Genomic DNA, 16,502 nt, shown 5'->3' with positions numbered 1-16,502 from the left:
AACATACAGAAAGGATTATACATAAATGCCAAGTAGAAATTATCCCAGGAATGGAACATATGAAAGTCAATCAATATACTAGAACAGAACCCAAGGACATTTCAAACAGATATTCAAGAAAGTGTTTGATAAAATCTAAAACATTGCATGTGAAAGCAAAATACTTTCAAATCCCTCTCTTCCTCCTAAAAGCATTAACAAAGCATATAAAAAAAAATTCCTCACCCAGCTAAGGCTGGGCATTCATAAAGAATAATAAGTTTCCATGTATTTATTTGGGAGCTGGGTGGTGGGCCCCAAAGAGCAATAAGTAATAAAAACATCTACACTTTCCCACTGCCTAGCAGGACCTATTTCAGATTTGTTAATCATCTCTCCTAATCAGATCTGTTAACAGGTTTTTGTTTGTTCAGGGAGACTTGCTACTCAAGCCTTCTTTCCTTGCTATTTTCTAACGTTTTTTTGACCTGGAACTCACTATGTAGACTAGGCTGGCCTCAAACTCACAGAGATCCACCTAGGTCTAGGTAGAAAAATAAAGGAGAATACACACCTTGGACCATTTTTAAGGTCCTCATACATTGCTACTGCTTTTGATTATATGGAATATTAGAACACTAATAAAAGTACCAATCTCCCATATTTTAAAGGGGGAATCCCCGCCCCCCTCAATTTGGAAGCTCAAATTTTATTTATTTTTATTTATTATTCCTTTTATTTTTTGAGATCATAATTATATCTTGATAGTATAAAAGCTATTAATCATCCTTAACTTTTACTTACCCCGTGTTTTCTTTTTTCTCTCCTTTTTCCTCATTTCTTTTCTCTCTGAGTCAAGGTCTTACTACGTAGAACTGATTGGCCTTAAACTCACTATGCAGATCTGGATGGTCTTGACTTTTGTTTCTGCTCCCTGAATACAGAAATACAGACCTGCGACACCAGCTTAGCTTTTAACTTGATGAAATTTTTAAACATAAGATATAGATATAATTAAATTTTTTAAAAAAATATGAGATATGATTTCTCTGTATAGTGCTGCCTGTCCTGGAACTCACTCTGTAGACCAGACTGGCCTCAAACTCACAGAGATCCACCTGCTTCTGCCTCCCAAGTACTGGGATTAGGTATGTGTGTGACCATGGCCAGATGATTTTCTAATAAAAGTGTTAATACATACCTCTTTTCAGCTACATTCTAAAGACACACAAACAGATAAAGAGGAAGTGTGAGAACAATTAACAAAGGGTAACAGTAGACTGACCCCAACTGACAAGGGATTCTGTCCTTTCTCTCCAATATTACAGATAACAGAGTCTGAACTGTTCCTTACAGATGTGTCTTGTGCTACTTTATAGTTTTGAACAGAAACAGGGTGGGTTTTGTTTTTTCATTGTTTTAGTCCTCTCATGCCCAAATTTCCAACAAAGTACTTTCATGTTTTAAAACAAAACAAACTCTAACAGAAGAGAGAGAACACTCCAAAGTAAAGTATGAATTAAATCAGACATAGTTAACAACAGGAGAACGCTAGTGTATGAAAGCGCTTCCTGTATGAAATAAGCTCTGCTATGGGGGAGCCTTGAGAAGTTGGGCCAGGCAGAGGGAGAGCCAGGCACCAGCAAAGCAAGGAGGTATCCCAGATTTACTCAGATTCCAGGAAGAAAGGAAAGTCTCAGAGTTCAGAAGAAGCTATCTGAACATTTCAATCCTCCATAATCCCTGAAGGAGATATCTCTTAATAAGGTGTAGAAAATGAAACTTTTATCTGAATGAGAGAAAAGCTAGTACTTAATCTAGTCCTCCAGTCTCAAATATGAACAAATCAAAAACTAGCATTTAGGAAACCCACATCGATGAACAAGAGGCATCAAATTCAACAAACATAAGCTCTAAACTCCAAAGAGCCGCTGAGATGGGGTGGGGAAGGGGTGGCAAGAGGAGGAGGAAATGGAAAAAGACAGGAGCTGGGGCCCGAATCAAAAATGCAACAAAATAAAGCTGAGGGAAAGTCTTAAAAAGAGCAAAGGGGTTGCAAATGTAGCTCAGGAGTAGAGTGCTTGTCTAGAGGCATTTATGGCCTGGGTTTGATTCCTACCAAAAGAGGGAGGAGAAAACAGAAGGGGAGGGTGGAGGGAAAGAGAGAAAATATGAGAAATCAGAAAACCACTGTGAATCAAGTAAGTCTTCAATGAGACAAAGGGGTCTGAATGGCGGGCCAACGGGTAAAGGACTGGGAGGGCAAGAAATAATCAGTAGATGTTAAAAAGAAAAACAACAACAACAAAAAATTATTTAAAAGAAAAACAGCTGGGCAGTGGTGGTGCATGCAAGCCTTTAATCCCAGCAGCTGGGAGGCAGAGAGACAGAGAGACAGGTTGTTACACAGAAAGAATCCCTGAGAGAGAGAGAGAGAGAGAGAGAGAGAGAGAGAGAGAGAGAGAGAGAGAGAGAGAGAGAAGAAAGAAAGGAAGAAAGGAAGGAAGGAAGGAAGGAAGGAAGAAAAAGAAAGAAACAAAGAAAGAGATAGAGGGAGGGAGGGAGGGAGGGAGGGAAAGAAAGAAAGAAAGAAAGAAAGAAAGAAAGAAAGAAAGAAAGAAAGAAAGAAAGAAAGAGGGAGAGAGGGAGGGAGGAAGGGAGGGAAAGAAAAAACACGGGAACATTTTGAATGTCACAAAAATGGAAAATCAGAAGTGGAAAGGGTGAGTGAATAAAAGGAGAAATAGAAATCAGGAAATAAGTTACATCACAATTAAAAATGCTAATAAATAGCTATTTCATTATAAATTTTCTGAGTGGCTATATATCAAATCAACAGAGAAAATCAGTACGCTCCCTAAATAGTAGTAACAGCCATTTAAAGGTAAAATAAGATGTTCAGAAATGGTTAAATCATAAAATTAGACTACATATGTCATTTCAAATATATTGAGGACAATTTCTATAGTAAGAATCACTAATATAAAAAGATGCCAATTCTTTAAGAATGAAACATAATAAAAATCCAATAGAATTTTTAACTTAAAAAATTTACCTGAAATAGAAAACACAGAAATGTAGCTAATACATCTTTAGAAGCATAAATATATGGGGTTTCCCGAGCTGTCAACCACAAAACACTAGAAAGTGTGCAGCCCTGTCACAGCAATATTTAAATTAAGTACCCAAATGAAATTCAGCACACAAAAAAAAGACAGAACGTAGCAGATTGATTACTTAACTTTATCACTGTGTCTATTCCCTTCATGATTCCCTCTAGAATACCAGCAAATTATTAATAAGATGAATCAAAAGAAAAGATGAAGAAGAATGGCTGAGGACAAAACATCAGTCCCACATAAATATAAGCTTGAAAGTGGTAGAAGCAGAAAACTCAGACAAAGGAACAAGCCAATGATGCCTCCTCTGACATTATTTCTAGAATCTACATTCTTTCCCCTCTGCCTGGCAATGAGTCTTAGCTGCAATAGCATCCTGCCCAGACTGTCACTGCAGTCCGTCTATAACTGTTAGCTTCCCCTCACTGTTACAAACACCTGAGACCAGCGATTTCACAGAGAAAACAGCTATTCGGCTCACAGCTTCATGCAGGCCCCAACTGCCCCATTGCTTTGGGCCTGTAATGGCATACCATAGCAGAAGCCTATTGCAGTGCAGAGCTGTTTACCTCAAAGCCAAGACAAGAGAGAAAGGGACCAAGGTATCACAGCTCCTTTTGAGGGCATGCCCTCAATAAAAATCTCCCATGAGGCCCTACTTCTTAAAGGTTTTGCCACCACCCAATAGCACCATGGGGTGGGAACTTTTGGGGGGCATTCCAGATCCAAACCATGGCAATGACCCAAAAGAAAGTAATTAAAATGTAAATTTTAAGGCTTTTAAACTTTTTCATACATTGCTGGATTTGAGCTACCCCAACCTTTGTAGCCTTGACACAGAATCTTCTGTTTGCCACTGTTTACAGACAACCAGCTTTGCACAGCTAATTCACACACATCTTTCAGAAGGGTGAATTTCAACCTCACTGGTTGCTCCAATTAGGATTTTTCTTAATATACATATATTCATAGTACTCTGCAATTTTCACAAATCCATATAATTATATGTGATTTTGTTCAAGGCACAGTTTCTTGTCAAATTCTGAGAAATGCAGAAACCTTACCTATCTTGCTTGCTCCTATCTGAATCCCAAAGAACTAGGATGCAGTTTGGTACATTTAAAGTTCTCAATGATGCATTTTCAATGCATCTTAACAACCACTTTCCAAACTATGTATTTATTCCCATGAATTATTTCCCAAGGTATGACAGAAGTGGTGTGTTTAACTATTTGTATTACTGAAGTGGAATAGTTGAACAGTAATATTTTCTACTGTTATACTTCCAAGCATTCTAGAACACCATGTAAAGCAATTTTAATAAAGTGAATAATACTTAACTACCTATATTCTTTGCTACAAGTTTCACAACAGCACTTTACAAAAGTGTTTCTACTCTGTTTAGAACTGAAAGTTATCAAGTGAACTAGTCTAAGTATTCAGTTAGGACGAGATTACTATTTAATATTTAAAATACTTTTGTTATCATATTTGATGCAATGTTCACACTCATTTAATTCAAGAAACTGATTTTCCAAATGAAAATATGATAACTTAAGTAAAGCTGTGGTCAAATGTTCCAGACACTGGGATATGAAATGCTTTGCCTACTACAGGGACTCAGGCTCCCGAAATTCTGCCGTTTGATGTTCTTTACCGATTTGTCTTCTGCTTTCCCATTTGAAGGGTATATAAGGAGCTATCATACTAATAAACTGGCTGGCTGGGGGTAGCAGCCCTTGTAGCCCCCCTGACCTCAGCTGTTGACTGTTTCTTTTTCTCACTCCCTACAAGAAAAACATTTTATAAAATGACAACATACTGTCAAGATCCATACCCTGGGATTCCCATGTATTTTACTGAGGCAAAGAAGAAAACAACAAGTTTAAATATGCACAGTATATTTCACCCTTTATTCAGCACTTCCTACACAACTGGATGAAGGAAACAGACACCATTTCTCCTCTAAAAATTCAACTTAGAGAAGTATGAGTGTGATAGGCAGGAATTTAAGGGAACAGTACTTCAGAATGGCTAAGAGCCTCTACTCTGCCACTTGACTAGCCCTGAAAACTTGGGTTTTCAACTTCCCAAACTTCCCAAGTCAGTTTCTTTTATCTGTTAAATAGGCAGTGCCGGAAGGTTGCCAAGCTAAATGAAACATGAAAACGCTCCAAGGGTACCTTATGGTACTTGTAAAACCAGTGCCAGGGAGGCAGAAACAGGAGCATTTCTGGGGCTTGCTGGCCACTTAGCCCAGCCTATTTTACAAATTGTGTAATTCACAGTTCACTGAAAGATTACATCACACAAACAGGTAGATGATTCCTCAGGAATGACTCCTGAGTGAACTTTGACCTCTAGATATGTATTGTTCTCACACCCACAGGAAAAAAATTAAAAGAAAAAAGAAAACTAATCTGAAGCACAGTAATTTACTTACAAGGTTTCTGCAACTTTATAAAGAAAATCATCTTTTTTATTTTATTTTAAGCATCCCTATGCTGCTGATTAATTCAGAAAGAGCACACTGCCATGTTTTTAATGAACCTATCAATGCTCCCTCATAAACCAATCACCTTGTAACAGAGACTAGTGTAACTTTCTGGCACTTTTTTAAAACATAGTTTCATGAAGTCTAGGATGACCTTAAATTTTTGAGCTTCCTGCCTCCACCTCAAATTCTGAGATTACATACAAATGCTACCAACCCTAGCTTCAATCTCAGTTCTTAGAAACAATTTCCAGGACATGCCATGCTTCCAGAAAGATGTCCTCTCAAACAGAAAGAAGTAGGTTTTATAAGAAGGATTATTAAATCAGTAAGTTCTAGCCAGACACAATGACACAAGTCAGTAATTCTAGCACTTGAAAGACTAAATTAAGAAAATCCTAAGGTCAGCATAGGCGATACGGTGATTTCTACGCCAGCCTCTGTTACTTAGTACAACACTGCAGCAGATACATCACCGCCAACCACCATCACCCTGGATGACAAACAGTACACAAACAATGAAATGTTCCATTTTGAATGACTAAACGCATTAAAATGTGAAATTAGGAGCCCAAAAGATGTAAAGATAGAATTTAAATTCACTTTGAATACCTTCAAGCCTTCTGCTATCTACTATAAATATTTTGTTCTTAAAGAAAAATTCACACTTTTCCCTAAAGAGAGACAAAGATGAGGCAATCACACAGTCTCCACAGTATAAATCTCACGGCTGTCAACAAGCTTCCTGGTTCTACAGAATCATCAAGCTGTTCTGTTTAATTTCTTACTAACTTGGTTTTGTGTGTGAAGATCCTGACATATTTTCACAGATTTCTTCCTGAATGTAAGTGCCTTGCTCTACTGTGAAAAGGAGTTCTTAAAATTTTAGTTTTGATTAATCTTGTATGCAGCAATCTTAATTCTTTTACTGGCATTAACAGTTTGTCGAGATTGAGTTGGATTTTTTACACACACTACGATGTAATAGTTATCATCTACAAGTAAGAACAACTAAGTAACTTTGTGGAAAAATCTGAATGGGAATTTACTTTCTCTTCAAGACACTAGAATAATTTTCTTCCTTATAATAGTTTAACAAATTTGTTTTCATTTAGGGAATTCATTAAAATTTTATTGGCATAAAACTTTTTCCATTATCTATAAATAAAATCTTGTAAGTCAACCGAGTGTGGAAATATCTAGATATCACCATTTATAATTTTCATCATTTAACTATTCTAGTCAGACTTACCAATATTGTTTACCTTAGTAATCATTTTTTCTCATAGAAAGATATGGTCAATCACTATTCTTTATATAAAAACAACATGATAGGTCATTAACTGTAGCAAAAATTAAGAATATTCACAATTAAGTGGATAAAGATTATAAAAAACCTCATGTGAGTTCAAGTCAATTTTGCCAGCAATAAATTATGAACAGCTGTTTTAAGTGGCTGTTCGAAACTGTGGACTGATGCTCTTACAGGTAACTCTCTAAATCTATGTACCACCACATCTACACTTCTATATGTGCATCTTCCATGCCTGAGGTACAGCATCACTGCATACTTTCCTATGTACTCCAGGTCTGAAGTAGCAACACATACACTTCATCTTCAGTAAGATTTACTGTATATGTATGAGTGTGTTTCCTGAGCCTATGTACATGTACATATACGTATACATGTACATGTGAATGCCTGCTGTCAGCGAGGTCAGAAGACAGCCTCAGATCCTTGGATTCGAGAGCTATGAATGGTTATGAGCCACTACTTATTTATCTAAGTGCTGGGAACTCATTCCTGTGTAAGGGCAATAAGTGCTCTTAACCACTGGGCCAGCAATCTCTTTAGCCTCCTATCTGTCACTTTAATAGAGCTGTTTAAGAGTTTAATTGGCATATATGAAGACACAATACCTTTATGTGTAGATTATCTAACACACTATTTAACTTATTTATATGAAACATTTAGGTTATTTCCAACTGTTTTTGTTATTATCATTATTGTATAGTTTTGTGAGTATGTCTATAGCTTAAATTTCTGGACATGGAATTTCTCTATCAGTGACTATTTTTATCAATATAGTTATAAATCGGCATTTCAAGAAGTAATACTAATTTACAATATGCTTTTTTAGTCATTTATTTTTAAAGTTCTTTGAAATTTAAGTGTAACTACATATAAAAAGTATATACTCTGATATATATATATATATATGTTAAGCATTAAGATAATAAAAAAATTCATCTCTTTCAGAAGAACCAGAAGTACCCCTTTGTGATCCTTCTTGCCCTTGACCCCTTTATATCTCTTTCCCCACTGTATAAAGCATCTACTGCTCTATACTAGACAAGTTTGCTGACTTTAGAATTCTGATAAATTCCAGCACTCAACAATGAATGTTCCCCACCAATTGTAAGGATTCAAAGCCTACCATATTTCTAATAAGATTTACCTAATGACTACGTTGCTTTTATCTAAGTAGACCTATCAAATGATTTAGATCTTCTAGCCCCTCACTTACTACTGCTCAGTATTCCACATGCTTTATTAAAGCCCCTGGCTATTAATGTACATCTGATGATATTCCTGTGCCTCTCCAGTAGGTTCTGTTTCATAAAAGTGGTTGATATGTCACGTGGTACACAGTTATGAATATTATACTGTATAAGATGTCCCTTTTCATTTTTTCTTCCTTCCTTCCCTCCTTCCTTTTTTTTCCCTTGTGTGTGTGGGGGGGGGGGTGGAGGGGAAGGAAGAGGTGATTTTTGTCTTAAACAGTCTCGTAAACTGAAAATCTACTCAAGGATGGTCTTCCACAGCTGACTCCTCAGCCTCTGTCTGCGTGCTGAGAGCACAGGTGGATGCTGCCATGCCCAGCTCCTCCTTTTTCATTCCTAATGCTCAAGAACTCTGTGTTTTACTTGGCCAACAATCAGTGTCCTTCACTTGCCCTTTGCCTCTATTTGTTTGACACCTTTTGCTAGCCCTTTACTTTTAACCATTCCAGAAAATTTTGCTTTAGATAAGCTCTATTAGATACAACATATTTTATATAGTAAGAGTTTTCTTATTTGGTAAATTAAAAATATTTCTTTAAAAAAGACTACTCTCATCCAGATCTACAATTATTATTGTTGTGTTCTATGATATTTGATATAGTTTCTTCTATGAGAAGCATATTCTTGCTTGTTAAAGTTGTTTGTATTTAGGAGTCTGTAACTATGTTCTAGTATTTGCTATATAGCTCTATAATAGACCTTCCTGATGGAGGTGGGTCTTGTATCTTATCTGTTGCTTTCATTGGTTAACTAATAAAGAAACTGCCTTGGCCCTCATAGGACAGAAAATTAGGTAGGCGGAGTAGACAGAAGAGAATGCTGGGAGAAAGAAGCTTAGTCGAGGAGTCGCCATGATTCTCCTACTCCAGACAGACACAGGTTAAGATCTTTCCTGGTAAGCCAGCTCGTGGGCTACACAGATTATTAGAAATGGGTTAGATTAATATGTAAGAGCTAGCCAGTAAGAGGCTACAGATAATGGGCCAGGCAGTGTTTAAATGAATACAGTTTCCGTGTAATTATTTTGGGCATAAGCTAGCCATGTGGGCGGCCAGGTGCCGGGGACGCAGCCCTGCCGCTCTAATCTCAACACCTTCCCACATAGTGCTTTTACTTTTATGTTGTTTTTTTTTTTTTGACTGTTTATTCTATTTGCTACTAGGACCTTTAAAGAACAATTTTTAACACTAATCCATACAATAAGTTCTTATTTTCCCCCGACTCTTTTATTATTGTTTTATTATTTTCCACTTGTCATGTTTATTTATACTCCTGCTTATGAATTTAAATTGTATTTCTGCCAAGTAAATACCAAAGATTAGCAATGGTGTTAAGTTTAGCATGATAAAAAATAACTAAGTTCTTCAAAATGTTCATAATGCCATTCAGATCCGTACCACGAATATGCCACCCACTAGTTAATGCAGAACTTGAGTAGTGGCCCACCAGTAGACAGCACCTTATAAAATATGTGTACAATTAACTTCAAAGAGTCTCTTCCAGATCTTCTCTCTTCCTAATTGTCAAGCAAAAAGGTGGAGCTTTGTTCATTTCACTGTGACACATAATTTCTACAACCAGATTCATGTCCAAGTTTAAGGAGTGAGACAACACAGAAAAACAAAATTAAATGGGATTTGACCTATCCTCTTGGAAACAGTTTCTCCAAATGAAGAGGAAAGTCCCTTCTTTCCTTTTGAGTTTTAAGCTTTAGTGATTATATAACCACATCAAGACTGCTGCCAAAGGATTCCTGCATAATGAGGAACAAGACATCAAAAAAGGAGGTAGAGAGGATAGAGACTGGGAATGGGAAGAAGTGGCGAAGGGAGGGAAAGGATGGGAAGGATAGAGGCATGGAGAGAGATTCCTGAATTCCTGCTGAGGGTTAGAATAAAACCTATCAGTTACTTTTACAAAGCTATGACAAAAATCCCTGGGGAAAATAATTTAATGGGAAGAATTATTTTTATTTGTGGTCTAAGAGGGTTAGGACTACAGTTGCATATGGCAGCAGAGATGTACCTCATGGTAAACAGAAGATAGAGAGAGAGAGACTAGAAAGGAGCAGAGACCAGGAACAAGCCTCAAAAGCAGCCCTCTCCTGAACTTTCTCTAGCTAGAGCAAACCTTTTAAAGTTTATACTACATTTTTAAACACGACCAATAACAAGGGACCAAGCTTTCAAAAGCATGAGCCTAGCGGAGCAAGCCACATAGCCATCTCATAATGCAAAAATATATTTAGTTCATCACCAACCATCCCCCAAAGTCTGGACAATTCAAACAATGCTAAAATGTTTGTTCAAAATCTCTTTTGGAACTCAAGACAAGCAATTGTGAGACTTTATAAAAACATTCCCATTCAAAAAGTGGAGAATGGAAGTAGAGCTAGGAATGATCAGACCAAAGCAAGACTAAAAGCCCAGCAGAAAAACTCTTCCTGTAACCTATGTCCAGCATCATACATGAGCTCTAAGGGGTGTGAGAGGCCCTGCCTCCATGGCTTTGCTGCTTGCAGTCCACACACTGCCTCTCTTCTGGGCTGGTGCCACTTGTTACATGAGGCATGTATCAGAAGGTTCATGTTTCAGCATCTCAAATATCTTGAGAATTCCACTGCAGTTTAAGACTTCATCTGCACAACTTTACATACTGTCCTCTCGGGCAGCCTGCAGAATTCCAACTCTCCTACATATTGCCTGGCCTCCCAGATCTTCCTTTGAAATCTGGATGAAATCCTCCTGGAACTCCTGCACTGCACAAAGTACAAACCTAGAATCATGTGGTAGACAGTGTCAAGGTCTACTGTCAGCTTGTGCAGTAGCTGGGCAGCTAAGCCCACAAAAGCACTTCCTTTCCCAGCTGGCTCTGTCCAAGCCATAGCAGTTAGAGCTTTCTTCTCAGTTTTTGAAACCTTTACACCTTACTCATTTAAGGGATAGAATCTGGTCAATTGCTGAGAAACATCTAGGCTTGTTTCAAACATTGTTCAAATTTCTTAACTTCTTTTAATCGCTTCAGAAATGATGACTTCTTAGCCCCAACTTTACACTGGCTTTTCTGTCAAACCTGAAAGGTATTCAGGTCTTTGAGCCTGCTTTAATTCTCACCATTAGCTTGCAAAAAAAAAAAAAAAAAAAAAACCAGAAATCACAGGCAGCATCACAGACTGCTACATTGTCCTGAAAATTTCTCAAGTTTTAATTAGTCTATTAGTCACTTTTAAATCCATCCTCAATCAAAATCCTAAGCATGGATAAATACAGACAAATTATTTGTTTCAGCAAGTAACATGAATGGGTTCTAATCCAGGTCTTGGTAGTGTCCTCGTTACCACAATCTTATGTCAGCCTTTCTGATCTGTGTTGTTATCTGCACTCTGGCTTCTGAGCTTCGCCCAGAATTGCCTGCTATATTCAGATTATACAGCATTCTAGACTATCTCTAAACTCTGCATTCCTCCCATAAACCAATTCTAAAGGAATAAGAACTTTATGACACTAACAACCGAAATTCTCCAGTACTAATTTCCTGTGTGTACCTTCAGAAACTTAGCTGTGACTAAAGGAGGGAACAGTCTCTGGAAGGGATCACTGATTTGGTCTTACAGTTTCAGAGCGTCCAGTTAGTCTGTGGACCTCACTCTTTTGCCTTCAAGTAAGGCTTACCATTAAAGCAGCAGGAACATGTGGAGGAGTCTGTTCATCTCATAGCAGAAAGAATGCAGAGACACTCAAAGGATTAAAGATGAGGCATATCCTTCAAAGACATGCTCTCCAGTTACCTATTTCTTCCAACCATACCCTACCCTTCTAAAGAATCCAGCACCTCCCAAAATAGTGCCTCCAGATAGGGATCATAGCTTCAACACAGGAGCCTGTAGGGATAGTCTATATTAAAATCTTCCCTGCTTTTCTTTTTCATTTTTTTAATTAAGATTTTTTAATACAATCTTTTCTCAGTTTACATAGCTATCCCCGTTCCCAGTCCCTCCCCTCCTATCGCCGGGCTCTATCCCCATCCACCCACTCCTCAGAAAGAGTAAGATTTCCCATGGGAAGTCAAAAAAGCCTGACACTTCACTTTGAGGCAAGATCAAGGCCCTCTCCCCTTTATCTAGACTGAGCAAAGTATTCTTCCAAAGAGAACGTGTTCTTATACACCAGTTCAAGCACTAGGGATAAATCCTGGTCCCCACTGCCAGTGGCCCCACAGACTGCCCAAGTCTCACAACTGCTCCCCACATTAAGTGGGCCTATCAAAAATGGGGTACAGATCTAAACAGAAAATTCTCAGGAGAAAAATAGCAAATAGCCAAAAGACACTTGAGGAATTTTGCTCAACATCCTTAACCATCAGGGAAATGCAAATCAAAACAACTCTGAGATACCATCTTATACTAGTGAGAATGGCTAAGAACTAAAACACGAATGACAGTTTATGCTGGAGAGGATGTGAGTTAAAGGGAACTCTCCTGCATTGCTGGTGGGAGTGCAAACTGGTACAGCCACTTTGGAAATCAGAGTGGCGGTTTCTCAGAAAATTGGGAATCAATCTACCTCAAGACCCAGCAATACTACTCTTGGGCATGCATATACCCAAAGGACGCACACTCATACCACAAGGACATTTGCTCAATTGTGTTCATAGCAGCATTACTCGTAACAGCCAGAACCTGGAAACAACTTTGATGTCCCTCAAACAAAGAATGGATAAAAAAAAATGTGGTATATTTATAAAATGGAATACTACTCAGTGGTAAAAAACAAACAAACAAACAAACAAAAACTACAACAAAAAATCTTGAAATTCGAGTGCAATCAGATAGAACTAGGAAAAACTATCCTGATTGAGGTCACCCAGACCCAGATAGACAAACAAGGTATGTACTCACTCATAAGTGGATATTAGATGTAAAGCAAAGCAAACAATCCCAGAGAAGCAAGTAACAAGGAGAATGGTAAGAGAGATATACATGAACCCCCCACCAAGAAGAGACAAGATCTCCTGAGAAAATTGGGAGTGTGAGTGTTGGGGGGAAGAGAGGTGAGGGTGGAAGGGGAGGAGGAGAACCTTTCTTGCTTTTCAAATCAGAGCTTACGCACTTTCTTCAGGCATGATTTTGAGTTGTTCTGAGTTCAGGGGAAGGAATGCCAATCCCACTTCCCCACAAAGGTAAACAGTTCAAGGCAGCACTGACTTAGTGCCACTTTCCAGTTATCTTCTCCATCTGCAAACTTAATTTATAGAGTCTGCAAACAGTTGTGCCATGGATTCTGTCCTGGTTTTATAGGCACTCACTGTGAAAAAGATAGGGTCTGCTGTGCTTCTTTTATCTTAAAAGAACCCCTTGTGAGTTCCTTAACCAAAACACTGTGGAAACCTGTAAGGGTTTAGTGTGACAATTCTTCAAATACTTTTCTGGCCTCTTTTTTCCTCTCTCACTGGAATTTTCATCCCAAGACATACTGGAATGTTACACACTGCCCTGCCGGCTTCTGAAGTTCTTTCCATTATCATTAAACTTATCCCCTCTCTATGGGAATAAAGGCATTTTATTGATCTTCAGATTCATTGTTTCCCCACATCTGCTACTGAACCTATCCAATGCAGCTGCAGTTCAGATATAGTACTTTTTCCAATCTAAACTTTGCATTTGGTTCTTCTAGCCTCTCTGTTGGCTTTCTTTACATTCCTTCAATATATTAAAACAGCCAATTTAATACATGTGTCAGACCTAACATCATGCCCAGTTAATCCCTATTGACTGCTTTACTGATTATAACTTACATTATTTTAAGATTTTTCTTTGTTTGTTTTGCACTCATCATGGCTGTTTTGCTGGAGCACCACACTCTTAATATATCGCAGTAATTGGGGTTTAGTTTGTTTTTCCAGTAATCTGTCTTAACCTGCCAAAACCTGTCCCCTTCAATGGCACATAGGCAGGACATCTCAGTCCAGGTTAGCCTGGCTCCCTTGCAGCTGTGCAGAGGGCTTTGCAGCTTAATGAGCAGCCAATGACTTGGGCAAAGGTTGTGCTCACACACCTTGAACGGTCTGTTATAAGGGCTTGGAAATCCAAGTCCCTTAACTTTTCTTTTTTGTCAGACTCTCTTGGGTCTCCAAGCACAGAAAGCATACTTCAGCTCTCCTCTCTAGAGTTTATCATTAAATTTCTGGTTTTGAGCTCACAAAAACCAAATGTATAACCTTAAGCTAACAAAGCAGCATGTTTTTTTCTGTTACCTCCCAGTAAATCCACCACCTTCAACAGTGAAGTAATAGGATGGGTTTTTGTTGTTGTTGTTGTTGTTGTTCTTTATAGCTCCATCCCAGCTTGCAACAAGCCACACCAACTTACAAGTAGCAGAGATGATTATCTTAGTTCTCTTCCTTTACCAAAATACCCTGTCCTGCCAATTCATTCCCCTCTTCATAAGGGCCATGCGAAGGGTGCTACTCTTGTGGACTAATCTAAACCCAATCTATCCCACAGAGGACTGGGATTTCAACCTGAGAATTTGAGGACACAAATATTCCACCAAAGGAATGATGAACAGTCCTCAGCAACTCACTCACCTAGGTGGTGAAAAGTCTGAGGTTAAAAAAAAGGTCACAAATTCACCTGTTTTTAGATAAAAATCCATCTGTTTTAAAGAATATATGTTCCTTGTTTTTTTTTTTTTAACTGCTTTTGGTCAATGTCCAATATCTTTAAATGACCACTTTTGACATTTTTAAATATATAAATTTGCAAAGGGAAACTCCAACCTTTTCACGTCAGGATTACCAGAATCTGAGTGCTATTTCTTCTCATGACAGAGCTTCAAAGTTTTAATTTTCCTGATCCTTCATAGAAACAATTTTCCTTTCAAGTAAAAGATATCACCATGTTATAGCTAATATTTCTTCTCAAGAAGTAACACATCAGGAGTTCATTATGGCATCACTTAAAAACATGGAAAAACTTAAAAACAATGCCAATGATCTCAACACTGGGAAGGGTAAAATAAATGTTACTAAAGTGTATGAAGAATTGGATAGGCTTATGACAATTTCTACAAGATATACTTTCTGTATAGTTATATATTACTAACATAACATTACATTTTGTATGTTTACATTTGTGAAAGATTAAGCATAGAGCCAGGCCTAATGACAAAGTTGCAGTTCTAGCTATTCAGGAGTCTGAAACAGGGGAATCACAAGTTTAAGGACAGTGTGCACAACTTAATGATACTCTGTTCCAGCATAAAAAAATGAAAGGAAAGCTAAGGATATTGCTAAAAGGTAGAACACTTGCTTCCTATGTATTAAGCCCTAGATGCCATGCTTTCCTCTCTAGCACTGCCCACACACACACATGCATGCATAAAAAAAGAAAGAGAAATGGATGAAAGTTTAGGTTTTCTAGAGATACACACATAAATGCACAGGTATACATCTACAAAGATATGAGATAAAATATAATAAGATCTACTTCTGAGGAAGGAGCAGAGACAGTCACAGTTAAAAAGCTCTTGGTTTTACCTGATAATACCTTAAAGTGCTTACACAATTACTGTATTTATGCATAACTGTGCAACAAAACAGTAATTTAACAAAGGGTCTGTCTAACCTATGCACCACTTCTTGAAGAGTCAATAACATCAGGAGCTGTATACAGATTCAAAAGGATAAAAAGAACACCTTATTGGGGAGAGGGAGAGGGAGAGAGAGAGAATATGAGAATATGACAAACCTAGCTAGGCATGGTAGCTCATACCTGCTACCTCAGTTCTAGAAGGCTGAAGCAGGAGAACTGCTTTGGATTCCAGGCTGTCCTGGCCTAAAGAGTAAGACTTTTGTCTTAAAAACAAAAAATACACCAAACCAAACTAATCAATCAAACAAACAAACATCCTCCCACCTCAAAACAACCTAAAACTGCTAAACAACCTAAAATTATTTGGCATCATTTCTAAGGCCAGATTTTTCTCTCTGGAGTTAATCTCCTTATTCATCTCTTAAGATATTCTACACCATAAGAATTAATTTGCACTTTTAATAATCAGTTACTTTCTTACTAAGTCATTTCAGTCTGTCACATTAAATAATATCTTTAAATAACTCTAAAAGATGTCTGTAAGTTATAAAACTTCTTTAAGAAGTCCTTGTTTTTTACTGCTAAGTAGTACTCTAATATGTATATATTCCATACTTTCTTCATCCATTCTTCCATTGAAGGGCATCTAGGTTGTTTCCAGGTTCTGGCTATTACAAACAATGCTGCTATGAACATAGTAGAGCATATACTTTTGTTGTATGATAAGGCCTCTCTTGGGTATATTCCCAAGAGT

General features: G+C 37.7%; 1 protein-coding gene across 4 annotated transcripts in view; it reads right to left on the bottom strand.

Moving 5' to 3' along the window:
• Pals2 (protein associated with LIN7 2, MAGUK p55 family member) overlaps positions 1-16,502 on the bottom strand; it is a 107,999-nt gene that overhangs the window by 55,882 nt on the left and 35,615 nt on the right. The window contains exon 1 of one of the 4 annotated variants that reach the window (XM_050155454.1): positions 784-896. The exons of 2 other annotated variants lie outside the window; for them this stretch is intronic. In XM_050155454.1, the coding sequence (XP_050011411.1) occupies positions 784-817 (34 nt within the window). In that variant the 5' untranslated portion in view covers positions 818-896. Of the gene's footprint in view, positions 1-783; positions 897-16,502 lie in introns of those variants that run through there. One more of the 4 variants, XM_050155451.1, reaches the window with a different exon arrangement.

The sequence above is a fragment of the Alexandromys fortis genome, unplaced genomic scaffold (assembly GCF_014885135.2).
Source record: "Alexandromys fortis isolate MF-2015 unplaced genomic scaffold, M_Fortis_MF-2015_v1.1 scaffold_93, whole genome shotgun sequence".
Taxonomy (NCBI): Eukaryota; Metazoa; Chordata; class Mammalia; order Rodentia; family Cricetidae; genus Alexandromys; species Alexandromys fortis.
The sequence above is the reverse complement of the archived record's forward strand: the minus strand, read 5'-3'. Positions and strand labels throughout refer to the sequence as shown.